At 42.0% G+C, this 17248-nt stretch overlaps 1 protein-coding gene across 1 annotated transcript in view; it reads right to left on the minus strand.

Annotated features, from left to right (window-relative positions):
* Window positions 1-11346, minus strand: part of LOC308290374 (alpha-2-macroglobulin-like) — a 32116-nt gene extending 20770 nt beyond the window's left edge. Inside the window, exons 1-15 of the mRNA XM_080732174.1 lie at window positions 11201-11346; window positions 10794-10974; window positions 10442-10592; window positions 9641-9693; window positions 8882-8899; window positions 5685-5850; window positions 5368-5452; window positions 5053-5179; window positions 2819-2936; window positions 2593-2702; window positions 2323-2490; window positions 1923-2150; window positions 929-992; window positions 450-595; window positions 115-264 (exon numbers count right to left, since the gene is read on the minus strand). Coding sequence (XP_080588300.1) covers window positions 115-264; window positions 450-595; window positions 929-992; window positions 1923-2150; window positions 2323-2490; window positions 2593-2702; window positions 2819-2936; window positions 5053-5179; window positions 5368-5452; window positions 5685-5850; window positions 8882-8899; window positions 9641-9693; window positions 10442-10592; window positions 10794-10974; window positions 11201-11286 — 1851 coding nt within the window. The 5' untranslated portion in view covers window positions 11287-11346. The remainder of the gene's footprint in view (window positions 1-114; window positions 265-449; window positions 596-928; window positions 993-1922; window positions 2151-2322; window positions 2491-2592; window positions 2703-2818; window positions 2937-5052; window positions 5180-5367; window positions 5453-5684; window positions 5851-8881; window positions 8900-9640; window positions 9694-10441; window positions 10593-10793; window positions 10975-11200) is intronic.
* Window positions 11347-17248: the final 5902 nt, after the last annotated feature.

Here is a 17248-nt window from a genome sequence, read left to right on the forward strand (position 1 = left end):
GAAGACAGTGTGCACTATCCACCTTTTTCAAGCATTGTCTGCCAACTCCTACTATATACCTGTCGATGAAGTAGGTGTGCAGAACGACCTTTTTAACTAAGTGGAAGGTCTTACCTTGTCTGCATTGAGCTGCTTTCCTGGCTCCTTGATGCGAACACTCTGGTCGATGGCACTGACACCACACAGCGAGCCTGGCATGGCTGAAACCTGCAGTGTATTCTTCTCTCCGGGGATCGCCGTGGATGGAGAGAACTCCAGAGATACCTGACATGTGAACAAAACATCACCATGGCTAGAGAGCTATGACCTTGACACCTGTACTCTTAGCCCCACTCACTTCTTCTGACACCTCATCTTCCACAGTGACCAGACAATGTTACTCAGATCCTGTGATATCAGATGAACATTGTCACAAAAGAGATAAGATCAGAGGCCAGACTTGAACTGACCTTATTACGGAAGCATTTCTCTGTGGTGAAGTCTGCGCTGTGAGCAATGACCGTCTCACTGGGGAGGACGGTGTACACCAGCACCTGGAGCAATGGAGCCATTTCTGGGGTGACCTCCAACTTGAAGGAGATCTCACCCTCAGTGACTGGAAACACAGAGCAGTGAGAAGAGAAGAGAAGATAATAAGCTGTAGCTACAGACTTTTGATTACAAATGTAAATGACTGCAGATTATGCGTAGAGAAACAAACTTTTCTGAAGCTAAATGACCTGGCACATTTTATGTGCTCAATAAAATAAATAATTGGTGGCATTGGTAAGTTCTTATTACTCTATTGTTTACTGTTTGTCCATGTTATTTATACATGTATAAGCTACAGTAGAATGTTTTATTTGTTTTCTTTTTATTGAATTGTGTTTATTTATTGTAAATTAAACACTGGACATGCAGTAGATACTCAGTGCTGTTGTTTATTTACCTGAAGAATCCAGCAGTTGAACACTTACAAGTCCTTCCTTGATAATAGCTGCTCTGGATAAAATCTATTGAGACAATGGACAGAATGATGAGGAGAAGAGAACGGAAATAAACTCTTGATCTTTTTGTTTTATCCCTTTATGTAAGGAAGTGAGCAAGAGTGCAGGATTTTTGTTCATGAAATAATTTTTCATGATTGCTTCAGTGTTTTATCCTTTTGACATATATGTTCATGGCCATGTATATGCAACAAAAATAGGAGAGTAGAAATTGGACTCAAAGTGTTTATGACATCAGCACAGTGCAAATATAAACTAGAAGCAGTGCTCTTCCGAGCACAGGTCTCCACCAGGCCACACAAATCGGCCTGTTATAGCGCCACCATGAGGCTGATTTAAAAAATGTGGGGCAGAGGTTCTGAATTAGCATCCAGGGAGTGTGTGTGCTCAGTTTGGCAGCGATCGGGCCAACGGCGCCGGAGATTAGCTGGTAACAACCATGCCACACAAATCGGCCTGTTATAGCGCCACCATGAGGCTGATTTGAAAAATGTGGGGCACAGGTTCTAGATTGGCATCCAGGGAGTGTGTGTGCTCAGTTTGGCAGCGATCGGGCCAACGGTGACTGAGATTAGCTGCTCACAAACTGCGAGGACGCACGGACGGACGGACGGACGCACGCACGCACGGACGGACGGACGGACGGACGGACGGACGGAGGGGAAAACATACTCTCCCTCAGCCTTCGGCTGGTGGAGACAATTACACTTTACAGATACACATGGCTCAGAAGTATACGTTACAAAGGAATCAGATTACCGGACTTAATTTGAATATTCCAGCGGACTATGGCATGCTAATTAATTACAAGTGAAACCAGTAATGTTAACAGAATGTATACTGAAAGTGGAGTTCCCTGTTACCAGATCTCTGATCTCAGTAGGTAGGTCACACTGTGTGTGTGTGTGCGTGCATGCATGCGTGAGTGTGTCTCACCAGGTACAACAGATCCACAGGGCCTGCAGTCTCTCCAACTACAGTGTAGTGGATGGTGATGTGGTTTTCTCCATTGCAGAGCAGTGGCTTCTCTGTCTTCTTTACCTCCAGTGAGCTCACTGTCTTGGTGTCAACTGTGGCTTCCTGGACCAGGGACAGTGTATGTCCCCCTTCCACATAGTGTAGTGTTCTGTAGCGATGGTATTCTAACACTGGTTTTGCGCTAGCCTTGATCACAGCAAAAAAGAAAGGAAAAATATGTGATTTACTGTATAACCAACAATTTCGTCGGGAACAACGCACATTGGGAATGCATTGTACACATTGTCTGAGTACCCGTTGTGTATAGGTAGATCTCTGTATCTGTCAGTCTGCCTGTCTCCCTTCTATTCAGACTTACTGTGAAAAAGATGTCCCCTCCGGATGACGTGTTAAATGAGAAATTGGCCACACCATCACTGTCAGTTCTGAGGTTCGCGATGTTACGCGCTGACCATCTACTATTACCCTCGAACAGATACACCAACATGTCAGGAATGGGTGTGTTATTGAAGTTAAGGGCTTTGACCTGTTGGAAATACAAAATAACATTATACAGAATGCATACGTCCAGTTTTAGATGTGTAGTGCTGTACTGAAGCAGTTGTAAACCATATATTGTTGGACTTACTTTTCCTTCAATCACTGATAGGGCCTCATACACCTTGGGTGTTTCAATAAAGGAAAGTGTTCCACTAACATAAGAGAGAGATATCACTTTCCCTTGTGGCATTGTAATACCTGCAGAGAAAACCCTCCATGTCATTTCAGTGTTAGAAACATTTCATTACACCGAATGATAAGCTACTGAATCGCACTGCTTTTCTGGAAACTGTTCCAACAGTGTTAAGACTTGCCTGTTCCATCTTCTTCTACTTTGGCATTAAGATGCAGTTTATCAGTAAGAACCTTTTGGGCAAGTGTGGTGAAAGTTGACATTTTGAAAGTAAAGGTGGCACAGCCTCTCTTGTCTGTCTGAGAGAGAGAGAGAGAGAGAGAGAGAGAGAGAGAGAGAGAGAGAGAGAGAGAGAGAGAGATTAATGATCAGCCATGTGGTTATTGAAAAAGAATGCATACGCATATAATGCATTAGAGATTTGCCTGTTCATCCACATTGTTTAAGTTGGACCCCTTGTATCATTAAAGTTAACATTGCAACTTATTTCAAATTGTAACTAGAAGCAGTGCTCTTCAGAGCACAGGTCTCCACCAGGCCAGGCATCCTGGTGGTACTGCTGTATAATAGGCCAATGTAAAAAGGGTGGCATATGTTCTTCACCTTAGACCTTTCATGGCAATCGGACGCTGCATGCATGATTTGAAGCATTGTGTTCCAAAAATGTTTTGCTAAAGTCTACCTGCTGGTGGCGCTATAACAGGCCAATGCGAAAAGGGTAGCATTTGTTCCTTGGCATAGTGGGAATATGTGTGGCAAATTTCACGGTAATGGCAAGCTGCGTTGATGATTTGAGGCATTTTGTTCAAAAACGGAGCAATCCTGCAAACTTTGGAAGCCAATATTAGCCAATCAGGATGGAATACGAAATATCAGATGGATCAGACTTGATCACATGACTATAGACTAGAGATACTGTGTACTGATTTGTGTTATTTTTGGAGAAAATCTGAAGGAGTAATATCCAAAAATGTGTTTTACATAAGTTGGCCCAAAGGTGGCGCTATAAAAGGCTGATGTGAAAAATGCAGGGCAAAGGTTTATCCTTAGCCTCTAGGGAGTTCGCTTACAAAGTTTGAATCTAATCGGTGGAGTTATAGGTAAAACCACAAATCGGCCTGTTATAGCGCCACCATGAGGCTGATTTAAAAAATTTGAAGTGGCATTTCTTCCTCGACCTAGTGGGAACGTGTGTGCGCGATTTCATGATAATTGGACTTTGCGTTTGGGATTTGAGGCATTTTGTTCAAAACGGCTCAATCCTACAAACTTTGGAAGCCAATCTTAGCCAATCAGGATGGAATATGCAAAATCGGACAGATCCGTGTCGATCACATGACTGTCGAGATACTGCCTACTGATTCGTAGGATTTTTTGACAAAATCTGTAAGCGTAGTGCACAGAAATGTGTTTTGCGAACATCGGCCACTAGGTGGCGCTAGAAAAGGCCCATTTGAAAAATTTAGGGCAGAGGTTCTAGATTGGCATCCAGGGAATGTGTGTGCTCACTTTGGCAGCGACCGGGCCAACGGCGACTGAGATTAGGTGCACACAAACTGCGAGGACGCACGGACACACGGACGGACGAAGGGGAAAACATACTCTCCCCCATGCCTTCGGCTGGTGGAGACAATTACAGGACCCATCACTGTGCAACACTGTCTCTGTACTGTATATGGCTATGCTAGGTAAGTGGCCTGTGTACATAGGCAACCACAATTGCAATGTGTGTGCAGTCTGACAAGTATGAAGCATGGGTCCAACATTGGTGAACCTTGACCAGACGGCAACCAATAGGAAAGAAGTGCCGTGCATTGACCTCACTTTGGCAGACATTTCCCATTTATTTTGCTTTGGCTGAAGAGCAGTGTGTCTGCAGCCTTCTACTCTTCCCATGGCTGTATGTGTGTCCATGAATAAGGTTTGATTGACAACTTCCCCTCACTTCTTTTAGTGTTGATGCAAGTCAGTGGACAGGCAATTACCTTATAGTCATTCTAATTGGTCATTATGTTTTTGTGATATCATGAAATTGTCAGCAAAGCTCCACCCAGCTTCAACATGACTGGAAGTGTGAGTATCAAGACTAACTGACAACACTGAGCCGAAAGTGAATGATGAAAAATGACTGTTAATACACTATTATTCAGTATGTGTATGAATTTAGAGTGCTATTGAGGCCGCTTTCTGAAAATAATGTGCAGCATCCAATCAATCAGACTTGAGTATTCTCAGTACTAGTATACTTCTAAAATAATCAATATAGTAGAGTCAAAATCTTAATATGTGTGTGTTTGACAAACATGTACGTGCACAAATCAATGTGTATCTTTTTTATTTCTTTTTTCACCCCCTTTTTTACTGCACACAGGAGGTGAAATAGTGGTGGTGCATTAGCGTGTCATGTCATGTCACCTGTTTACTCTCTTTATGACAGGGTGCAATCTCTGGATGTTCTGGGGTAAATCTGTGAAAATGTCCCTCTACTGGTCGGCAGAGCTCCACTTCTGCCTTACCAGGCACAGGCTGTCCATAGGAGTACCTGATAAAGTAAGGAGTAAACATTCCCTCATGAAAAAGTCCTTGTCCTTGTATAATCTACAACCCATAGGTCTCTTCTCTAAAATATATATTTGCCCATTTCTCGATGTAAAAGATGATGTAAAACTCTCAAGACAACAACATGTACTATTTATTTTGAGAGAAGTTGATACGTCATACTGTACTTACGTTGCACAAACTTTAGCTGTGAATTCCTCTTGTGCGATGCTTATCTCCTCATGTGCTTCTACTTTCACATCAAATTTTGGCAAAACTGGGAACAATTTACAGTTATTGTGTAGTTAAAAGGTAATTATGACAGACGGACAGACAGACAGACAGACAGACAGACAGACAGACAGACAGACAGACAGACAGACAGAAAGACAGATCTAGAAACATAATAAAACATAACCTTCTGGCCAGTCTGATGGCACTCATGGCAGAGATAAAAGACTGATTGTAATTTTGGCGTACAGTTTGGTTACCCAAAAAGTGTCACTTACCATATTTCTCCACCTTGAAGTAATGATATATTTCCCTTTTATCTACATGAACAATAACTTTGTAGGTTCCTTCACGTGCCTCAGGGTTCAATGAGTAAGAAAGCTGCAGAATCTTTCCATTAGATGTTTGGTTCACCCACTGTCCAATCCGGTTGTTATTAGCATCCTGTTCAAACGTACATTTTAAGGAGGAGAGGAGAGGAGAGGAGAGGAGAGGAGAGGAGAGGAGAGGAGAGGAGAGGGTTCAGAACCCAAGATGAATGTGTTTTCATAGGGAATGGAAAAGTTTAGATTATTGTAATAACGTTCATCAGAACAATACATGATGATCCATGTAGGTTCTCACAGATGTTTAGGTCCTCACAGATGACTAAACAGAACAGATTGCTTATATATATATATATATATATATATATATATATATATATATATATATATATATATATATATATATTAGAGGTGGGCAACGTTTAATTTTTTTTTATCGCGATTAATCGCACTCAATCCTGGAGTTAATCACGATTAATCGCGATTAAAATGTCTCATTTTAAGTCTGCCGAAGGCATTCAAAATTTGTGGCGTCCCTGAAAATCGCGGGCCCCCCTGCAAGGATGGGGGCAGGAGCCCTTTTGCAAATGATGATAGAGTTCTATCCGTCTGTCATTCAATGTTATATGAGATACATAAAGGTTTCCTGTGTAAATAAGGCGAAAAGCTTACTAGGATCTCCTTTTAGTTGATCTTGTACCAGTGAACTGTACTGTCATGAAACTACAATCAATCAATCAATCAATCAATCAATCAATCTCTCTGGAAGAAGTTGCACATGAACTCTGCAGCCGCACTGAGGCGCTCCAACAAGACCACTCTGACAAGCTAAATGCTGGGTGCAGTAAATGTATTTGTCTGCAAACAGCCCAATGAGCCCATAATATAACAGCTGCATGTTTATTTTATTTGTAGCCTATTTATTTATAAAAAAAAAAAAAAAAAAGTTTTTTGCGGTGGTCAGAACGAGAAGGCACAACGTTTTTTACAGTGTAGGCTACTTTGTGCTTCCTTGTGGTCGGAGCTGCTGCTGCACTTCTATCAACGCCAACGGATTTACACACGTTTCTTTCTTGCACAAGTGGTTGCACAAGTGATATAGTCGACTAAGGGGAGCATTTAACAACATGGAGCACTTTAAACATGCAGCTTGTTTTGTGACGGCAATGATCACGACAGTCAGAACGTGGTAGGAGGCGGCTTGAAAACCCTTTTTAGGGCACTCTAGCTAGGAGACAGAACGGGGAGACATGTCTGTCCATGCAGTGAGTTTGAGTAATAACAACTGAATATAGGTAAAGCTGACGTCTCATTATCAAAACTAGCACAGCACACTAGGTGCAGCCAATGACAGTGTGACATTAACATGCACATTGTTGTGAAATATACAGCCATAATTTAGAACGCCTCTGCCTAGACAACATGTAGGCTGCATCTAACAAAACAATGCAGAATGTGTGTGATGTCATTGCACATGCAGCTCCCAGACCCAACTTTGATCCGCGATTAACGACGATATTTTTTTTTACCGTCGACAAGAGTCTCGCGTTAACACAGCACGATAACGCCGATAACCCAGGTTTAATATATATATATATATATATATATATATACTGTATATATTCATATATTTTGTTGGCTATACTTTTTGTCTAAAGTGAATTGTGAATTCTTGAATGACAAAATATGCATACAGTTGCACATTATAATCTGCATCGCTAGGAAGTAAGGAAATAAGACGTGAATACACTGTAGAACTAGACTGCACTCTGTCGAGGTGCCAACTTACACCTTGTGCACTCGTCACTAATTATAGGCTATACTATGGCCTACTTGTGTGTCAAGAGCGCACAAGTACTGTACTGCGATCGGTGATGAGTGCTCTCTGTCTCTGTATGTATGTGGTAGAGTTCTCAAATTCTGTCCGAACCCGACCATACCCGAACCCGACTGACATTTAGGGTAGGGTAGGGCCTAAATTGTATGCTAATTAGTAGGGCCAGGTAGGGCCTCGGGCTCAATGAAAAAAGAAAATATGTTTTTCTATTATTTTATTACTATTACTCTGGTAATACCCGACCCGACCCGACCATACCCGACCCGACATTTTCGGGCCGGGTAGGGCCTAAAATGTATGCTAACTAGTAGGGCCTTGGGCCTGCCCAGTTAGGGCCCAGTTAGGGCTGGGCCTCAATTTTCAGGCCCGTTGAGAACTCTAGTATGTGGGTGGGCAAGTCGAGCACTCTGTCGAGGTGCCAACTTGCAATTTGTTATTTACTGTATAACAGGTCGCCCTTGTTGGTGGTGACGTCACCGAGAACGCAGCTCCCTCATTGGCTAAATTAAGTACCTGTCTTTGTACTGTCGTCCGGAAACAGACGGCACCAAAACTAGTACTTGAGCACTCTGCTGGCACAAGTAATAAACTATTCCCAGGTGGATTTAACACAACATTCACCATTCATTCACTGTGTGGACATCAAAAACGGCTTAAAGGGATATTACACTTTCAAAGTCATTTTATCGTCTAATCAGGCTTTTATGAACACCCTGAACAGTTTTTAATTTGCTTGATTCAATATTTAGATATTTGATGTAAATGTTACCAGGCCCGACACGCCCAGGCCCTCTCCACATACACACCCATTGTAACTTCAAACTCCATTTTAACCATGATAGATTCATTAAAAACACCCGTTGTTTTTTCTGTTGACTCATACTACCCTCCTAATACGTGAGCAGGCCGTGTTTTTTCGATAACTTTTTTCATTAATTTTTAATAATTATTTGGGAAAATGAAAAATATTTAATACAAAAATGGATTATTAAAAATAAATGAAAAAAGTTATCAAAAAAACACGGCCTGCTCACGTATTAGGAGGGTAGTTTGAGTCATAATGGTTGTTTTTAATGAATTTATCACGGTTAAAATGGAGTTTGAAGTTACAATGGGTGTGTATGTGGAGAGGGCCTGGGCGTGTCGGGCCTGGTAACATTTACATCAAATATCTAAATATTGAATCAAGCAAATTAAAAACTGTTCAGGGTGTTCATAAAAGCCTGATTAGACGATAAAATGACTTTGAAAGTGTAATATCCCTTTAAATTAAAATGTGTTGATATGTACGTTTGAATACAGTGAGTCTTACCTCAATTTCAATATTGTACTGTAAGAAGAAGAAGAAAAAGAAAAAAAGGATATCTGTTAAATAGGATCTGTTTCAGTCTCACTATGATACAAACAAAGCACTCCATGGACATCTTCATATGTTCCATATTCACAGTCTGACTCTATAATATAGCCTATTGTAATTACTAATTAAGTTTCATGGTCATAACAGATATTGCCTTAATATAAACCTAATCCTCTTCTTTGGGATGTTAAAGACAAAGTACTTTTTTATCATCTACAAAATCCTAAAACATTTTGATGTATTAGTCTATTTGTCTATTTGTATATTGGTGTATTTTTTTTATGCATGTAAGACCTTCAACAGGGAGGCTCCACATTGAGCTGTTTGTCAGACTCAAGCCAGGTTAAACATAAGAATCATATCAAAGAGCACACTGCCGCAGGTTTGGTTCATCTGCCATTACTTGCTGTAGGTAAGTAAGTGATCATATCAGCTTTATGATCAAATTGTGGGTAATCCTGGTTCCTGGGGAACTGGCTTCTTTGTGTCCTATCGTTCACGTTTTGACTTACAACTCTATCTGTCCCATAATAAAACAGATGCCGGTATATTTCACCAAAAATGAACACATACTAATAAAAAGCACATCTAACAACAGATTCTGGACTATGGAAATCTCTTACACATTCATCTAACACATAGAGATGTACTGTATGACTAGTGTACTGTAGTGATGCCCATACTGTGGATGTGATTTTAGTAACTACCACTCACCAACTCATCGATAGGTGTGAACTTGGTGTCCATGGTGACAACTCTGAATTTCACTGCAATAAATGCCATATATTAGTTAAAGATCATCTAAGACACAGAAAGTGATATGAATGAACAGCATGGATAAATGGAACTGACTGATGTCTTTCCTTCAAGATGGTTTGTATACCCTTCCATTATTTAATTTCTGTGAAATCTAAGACTGTTGTTGAATGAAATGTTAAGCCTCCTTTCATCCGTGTACTATCAAAACTTCGACCAGCTGTCCGTCAGTCCGTTTGTCTGTCACACATCACACGTCACACTTTTGCCCTGCTCATATCTACGCAACCGTTGCCCCGATCCATGCCAAATTTTGCACACACACTCATTGCCTGCCAAACCACAACCTCAACCAATTCAATTCTCACATGGCCCTCTTCTAGCGCCACCATGAGGCCGATTCTTGCAAAACAAATTTCTGGACAATGCTCCTCCAAATGTTGCCCTAAAATCGGTACACACTTATACACTCATATCATCAACATGGATCTGTCCCATTTAGCGCCACCTTCAGGCCGATTTTTTTAAAACACATTTTTGGACACTACTCCTACAGATTTTGCCCTAAAATCACGCGAATCGGTACACAGTATGTCTACACTCATCTCATCAACATGGATCTGTCCCATATAGCGCCACCATCAGGCCGATTCTTTCAAACACATTTAACACATTTTGGACATTGCTCCTACACATTTTGCCGATTAGGGAGTCTTACTGGTATTAAAGATGTCATCATGCTATCAAAGACAGTGTTACCTGTTTGTCCAGGGAGGTAGATTGGTTTATCTGTTTGGATGAATGTTATGGGTTTGTAGGATTTGAACATGATTTTCCTGACTTCTCTAGATAGGAATGTTTGACCTTGTACCACCACCTCAAGACTCATTTGATTCTCTACTGCTGGAGCCTGAGATGGAAACAGAAGTTACTCAGTCATTCCATATAGTTACCATATAGATTGACATAGATTGACACATCAAATCTCTTTGATAATTCATCCACAGCCCATGTTGCAAAATCCACCAATATTGAACTATTGAAATTTAACCAATTGCAGAAGTGATGCATTGAAGATGATTGGGATTATTTTGAACAGAACTAAAGTGACCTGGAATAATCCGCATTGGAGGAATGGTGTGTCAGAGGTCTTCTGGAAGATTGTTCTGTTCATTTCTTGAGAGACCAGCAAAATGGTCATGGTGGAAGTCTCACTGGGTTTTTTAAAATCCACACAGAACCTGGCCTCAGCGCCAGCCTCCATTACTGCAGGAATTGCCACCATGTATTGCCTATAGTTGCAGAAATAAACATGGATCCATCACTGATTATCTGTTACAGTAAATGCCTAAATTGTGTATAACTAAATACATACAATACTGATAAATAGCCTTAATTAATACTGTAATATCCAACCCAGCAGGAATTCAAATCCAGTGATACTGCACACCTTTACATTTAATAGCATGTTGTTATGGTTTTAAAGTTTTAAAATGTGAGCTGTGGAGCTAGACTTACGGTCCTGCTGCTGCTTGACTGATACAAATCCATGTTAAACAGGCAGATAGAATCCATGTCCACATCTTAACCCAAGAGAGAGTCATGACTGAGGGGGGACAGACTCAGTGATCATCTCTATTAAATAGATACTGCTAGTATGTAAGTGCCCTCCCACGCACGCATGCATGCACGTGCAGACACGCACGCACGCACGCACGCACGCACACACACACACACACACACACACACACACACACACACACACACACACACACACACACACACACACACACAGTGCATGGGAATAGGGAGGGACAAGGTGCAAACCGCCTATCTCTTCCCCAAAGCAGAAATCAGCTGTGTTCCAGGTATAGATTTCAGTCTGTGCTTTGAGGGTAGATTAGGGCTTTATGTATATGCTACTTAACACAAACAGGATTGAAAGCCCTCTTAAAAGATCAAGTTTGTATAGAAGTTATGTCATGAGTTCCCGCTAATACTATGATGACATTCTTACAGCAATCAGTTAAAGATTTACATGATGGATAAATCACTGTTTACTTTAGTCTATTGCATAGCCCATTTTAGGCCATTTATCTCCCCCTGGCTGGAATGGCCTGGGCAGGATTATATTTTTGCCCATGTCCGTGTCTGTGAGCAGTATCTTGGGCACCACTGGACCGATGGCATGTGTGCACACCCAAAGTAGGTCAAGATTATTGTGAGCTCGCTGAAAGGCGAGACCAGTATGTTATACCAAAAAAAAATTGGCATGGGAACAAGGATTCTGAGGACTTTCTACAGAAGCACTGTGGAGAGTATTCTAACAGGTAGTTTCACTGCCTGGTTTGGGAGCTGTTCTGCTCTCAATCGCTCTGTAATGGAGCGGGTGGTGCGGACAGCACAGAAGATCTGTGGGTGTGAGCTCCCCTCCATCCAGAGCCTCTACAACAGCCGGTGTGTTGCCAAAGCCCGGAGGATCATCAAGGACCCCTTCCATCCGAACCATGGAAAGTTTGTGGAGTCGCGGTCCCATCGGAACGGGACAAAATACCAAAGCCTTGTGGGCAAGACTGAAAGAACACAAAAAACATTCTTTTATCAAGCGATAAGACTCTTGAACAAATAGTGCTCTGATATACAAATGTGATGTCTTTAATTTAGGAGTTACCATTTAACCCTTCCAGTGCCAGCCCCTAGAGGGCGCCAAAGAATGCCAGGGTATCTCTCATAGGCGAGCGCATTAGCATCTGGGGACTCACGTTGCAGTGACGCGCGTGCTCACGTTCGTGCACGTCATGAAAAGGTCCCGGATGAAAATGGCTACAAAATAGCTATTAGCTTGTTCTCATTTAAAAGATCATTTTTCGGCGATTTCGCCGTAAATAAACCTCGCGCCGCCTCCCTAAAAACACAATCCAGAGAAAATGACCTTCAAAGATGTGGGTTTGCATTGGATTCGGCGGCGATTCGCGGCGGCGTTACTCGTTTACGGCCGGCCGGATCTCGGTCACTGGATGGAAAATTTAGGCCGGGGCTTCAGTAGGCCTCGGATCATTTTATTCATTTCATTAAAAAAGCCGCATTAATTCGGGATCGGCACACTGGACGTCGTGCCGCCGGCGGCGCCGAACATTCGGTGAACATTGGCGGGCTCAAAAATGTATTTTAAACCATTTTTAATGGAATATATCGTCGGACCATGTAAAATGGCTCGCTGGAAAGCGTAGGACGAGCCAGGACCACCCACGGCTCTACAAGCAGCTCGGGGTAAGTAAAATAATTTAAAAAAAATTGTATTGGATTGAAATAAAGCCGAACTTGTTCGGGATCGGCACAATAAGAGTTAAGATAGTCTTTGTTACTTTTTAAACCTAAAAGCACCCTTTTATTTAACTTTTAAAATTTTCATTGTGATGTGATGTATATGCAATTTATATTCTTTTTTTTTCTAATGATGAACTGCATGTCTGAGGAGCACTGTCAATTTCACCCTTTTATATTTTTAAGGTGTGACAATAAACTATTTCTGATCTGATTCTGAACCATAGATCGTAAAAACAAAATAAAAATCTCCAGGGTCCCTATATGTATATATATATATTAGGGCTGGGATGCGATTAAAATTTTTAATCTAATTAATTACAGGCTCTGTGATTAATTAATCGCAATTAATCGCATTTTAATCGCACATCGATATTTGACCTGAGAAGCATTTTTTTCAAGTAAAACACATTTTGTTGTACGAGTAAATCAACGAGTGAGTTTTTTAAATCTAAATTTCGCATCCACTGGACCAAGCAAAGTGCTCTGATCGGCTACTTCTCCCTTTGTGTTTGTTGTCTCTTCTTGGTTGGTGCATCGCTATGATCGATATGCCCGAAACTGAAGGTTCTGTGGTGCAAAAACTAAGTGCGATTAAAATGCGTTAATTTTTTTAATCGCGTTAATTTTCTGTAATTAATTAATCGCAATTAATCAGTTAAAGTCCCAGTCTTATATATATATATATATATATATATATATATATATATGTTGTCTCCAAGACTGGGCTTGGATATCAGCGTTTCAACCCTGTTTTCCCTTATTAGGGAAATGATCAAATGCCAGTTAATTGGGTGCCACAACATTGGACTTGATAGGATATTTTTTGGAACCCGCTAAATGAGGCTAAATGTGACGAGAAATGTACAGACGCCAGACGGATTACCACACACTTGCATCCTGTTATGAAGAGACACACATGGGGGAATTTGGTTGAAATGGAAAAACAACAGATGCAGAAGTAACTTCTGCATTGTAACTTTCATTTGTAGAGTCAGATCATTTGTATTCAAGTATTAAGGTATCACGGTGGTGTTATTATGGTCACTTTATCGCTTGACATCTGTTTCCTGTCTGGGAACGGAGACAGCTCTTTCTCTGTGCCACGCGCTAGCCAATGTTGTAAAGTTTCACGTCCTGTCTAACAGAGAGGAGAAGTGGAGAGCAGACAGTATCAAACGATGTAAAAGATCAACTAACAGTGTTATGATGTTACTATAATGGTTAAAAAGATAGTGATCAGGTAAACTGTATAGAATGATGGGAACAGTAAGATAATGGGACCTGTTAGTAAAGAAGGGTGTTGGTCAGCGCCTCCCATAGGATGGAGTACTGAACTGACAGAACGAGGATAAACAGGGTTTCATGTAGTGGCTTTTCAGGCCTTATATTAGAAGTGATGTGAGGACATGATCTAAAAACTAGGGCAAAGGTCTTGGTCAGCGTGATAGCTCCGTCATGTCCGAAGGGTATGGGTGGAGAGAATGGCCTTGGAGTCCACCAATATATGATGGACGGACCCCAATGCTATAGAAAGATAGGTTTAATGAGCAGAGAGAGGAGGGCATTTTGGCCCTTTAAAAAGTGGTGTACAGAGCTGGTGTTGGGCTCTTGCGCGCTGAGTATAGACACCTAGGAATATTGATAGTAGGCCTAGCTATGCTACTCTAAGCTGATCATAACCAGAATTAGTATAGCATCAGGATAGTTGGGAAAATAGATGGGTAGAATAATAAGCCAAATAACTCAGAGCATAGTTCGGACGGGGAGCTCCCAGCTTATGGATAAAATAGGGTAGGACTTAGCTCTTGGTGATTATAGTCATTGATTACTATTGGGGTTGTTCATAATCGAGGGGCTATAATTGAAAGGTGGTGGCCATGTGATGGAAGCCCGTTAGATTCCGGACGAGTACCTTACACAGTAGGCTAAGTACATTCCTATGGATGCGTCAGTGCTGACTCATTAGATTAGGAGTAGACCTGTTAGACAGAGGCCTATAGGGGACGACTGTACGGTCGTAGAACATTACCCAGCGACAGTGTGTGTATGTATGTATGTATGTATATATATATATATATATATATATATATATATATATATACACACACACACACACACACACACACACACACACACACACACACACACACACACACACACACACACACACACACACACACACACATTATACTGGTTGGTTGACTGCAACATTGCCCTTTACTCTGAGTATGTTTGAACTGACCACACAAACAGCATCAAATATGACTCACAGCCTCAGGGCAAACAAACAGTTTACTAGTAAGTAAAGTAAACTTCAGTGTGACCTGATAATGTCCTCAAACATCCATAGCTGATTATGTTAACCAAAATGTGTTCACAAGGATAAAGCAATCATAACTTTTTTCTGATATATAGTATCCACTTTGATCAAACAGGGTGAAAGGTTAGATGCTGTGTCCGCCAAGATGACTTTTTTTCCTGAGCGCAGTGTATACAATGGGAGCGTTTTTCTCTGCTTGGAGCTGCTGAAGCTTGAACTAAAATATTTTCAACACAGCATTTTCAGATGGGGAAAAAAGGCCTCAGTTGGCATGGCCCGAGGACCCTTATACGGGTCCTGGGGCGCCCGCTGGACTAGCAGCCCAGACCGTCCAGGCGCATACCACATAGGCTATGATGCCTGACAGTGCGTCGCGGGTTTGCGACTCGTTCCCGACAGCCTTTGCTATCAATAAAGACTGAAATGGATGTGTGTGTAATGACAACTGTGTAATGTGTGTAACTGTGTGTAATGACAACTAATAACAGATTCATGGTTCCCACAGTACAACATCAAACATATAATTTTCCGAATGTCTGTCTGAGTGAGTGTCTGTCTGTAACAGCGTTTCTCCTCAGTGGCTGGAGCAATTGATCTGAAATCTGTAGGAGCAGTGTCCAAAAATGTGTTTTTAAAAATCGGCCTGAAGGTGGCGCTATATGGGACAGATTCATGTTGTTGGGATGAGTGTAGACATACTGTGTAGCGATTTGCGTGATTTTAGGGCAAAAACTGTAGGAGCAGTGTCCAAAAATGTGTTTTAAAAATCGGCCTGAAGGTGGCGCTAGAAGAGGGCCATGTGAGAAATGAGGGGTGGGGTGTCCGCGTTGCCTTGGCGGACGAATAGGTACTGGCCCCAGCTCTCCCGGACGCTCCTAGCCCGAGTTACGGCATTTTATGTGAGCTACAGTGGAGGGGGTCCTCCACTGGGTGCGCCACCACTTTTGCATCCGTTCTGGAGCACCAGGAGTGGGTGGTCCCCAGGAATTCCCCGTGAGCAGCCCCGTTGGGGTGGTCATTTGGTCATTTTTGCACATTTGGTCATTTTTTTCACCTGGGGGTCCCCCAGGGACCTGGGGGTCCCCCCTGGAGCTCCGGGGGTCCTTGGAGGTTGTAGTTTGCCAGGTAAGGAGTGTGTGTGCAAAATGTGGCATGGATGGGGGCAACGGTTGTGGAGATATGAGCAGGGGAAAAGTGTGACGTGTGACGTGTCACTCACGGAGGGACATTTTTTTACACCTGGGGGTCCCCCAGGGACCTGGGGGTCCCTGGAGCTCCGGGGGTCCTTGGAGGTTGTAGTTTGGCAGGTAAGGAGTGTGTGTGCAAAATTTGGCATGGATGGGGGCAACGGTTGTGGAGATATGAGCAGGGCAAAAGTGTGACGTGTGACGTGTGACTCACTCACTGACTGACGGACGGACGGACAGCCGGTGGAGGTTTTGGTAGTAAATGCGACCTACGGTCGCAATAATGTTAATTAAAAGCTAATCATATATGTTTAATGTTAATGGAGTCTAATCACCAACATTTATTTCATTATTCAATCTGTATATCATTTTGCATCAACGTGATCCTTTTTTATTGAAATGTAGCTGAAAGTTCAATAAAAAGATCTAAGTTGTCACTCTCAGCTCAAAGGGTGTGCACTTCTAGCCAATCTGCAGTCAGCCAATCAGGCGATTGGACTACGCCTTTAAATATCTCCACTGCCTCTGAACCCTGTCATTCTCTTTTCAGCATGCAACAAGCAACCCACCTCCATCCCCAACTCCACCTCGTCTCCTTCGTCAAGAGTTAAGACGGAAGTTCACCTGCACTACTACCACCATCATGGCGTCTACACTCCATGGGGTGCTCTCCCTATTACATCTAATCATATATGTTTAATGTTAATGGAGTCTAATCGTCAAAATGTATTT

This window comes from Nannobrachium achirus, assembly GCF_963921795.1.
Source record: "Nannobrachium achirus genome assembly, chromosome: 8".
In the NCBI taxonomy this organism is placed as follows: domain Eukaryota; kingdom Metazoa; phylum Chordata; class Actinopteri; order Myctophiformes; family Myctophidae; genus Nannobrachium; species Nannobrachium achirus.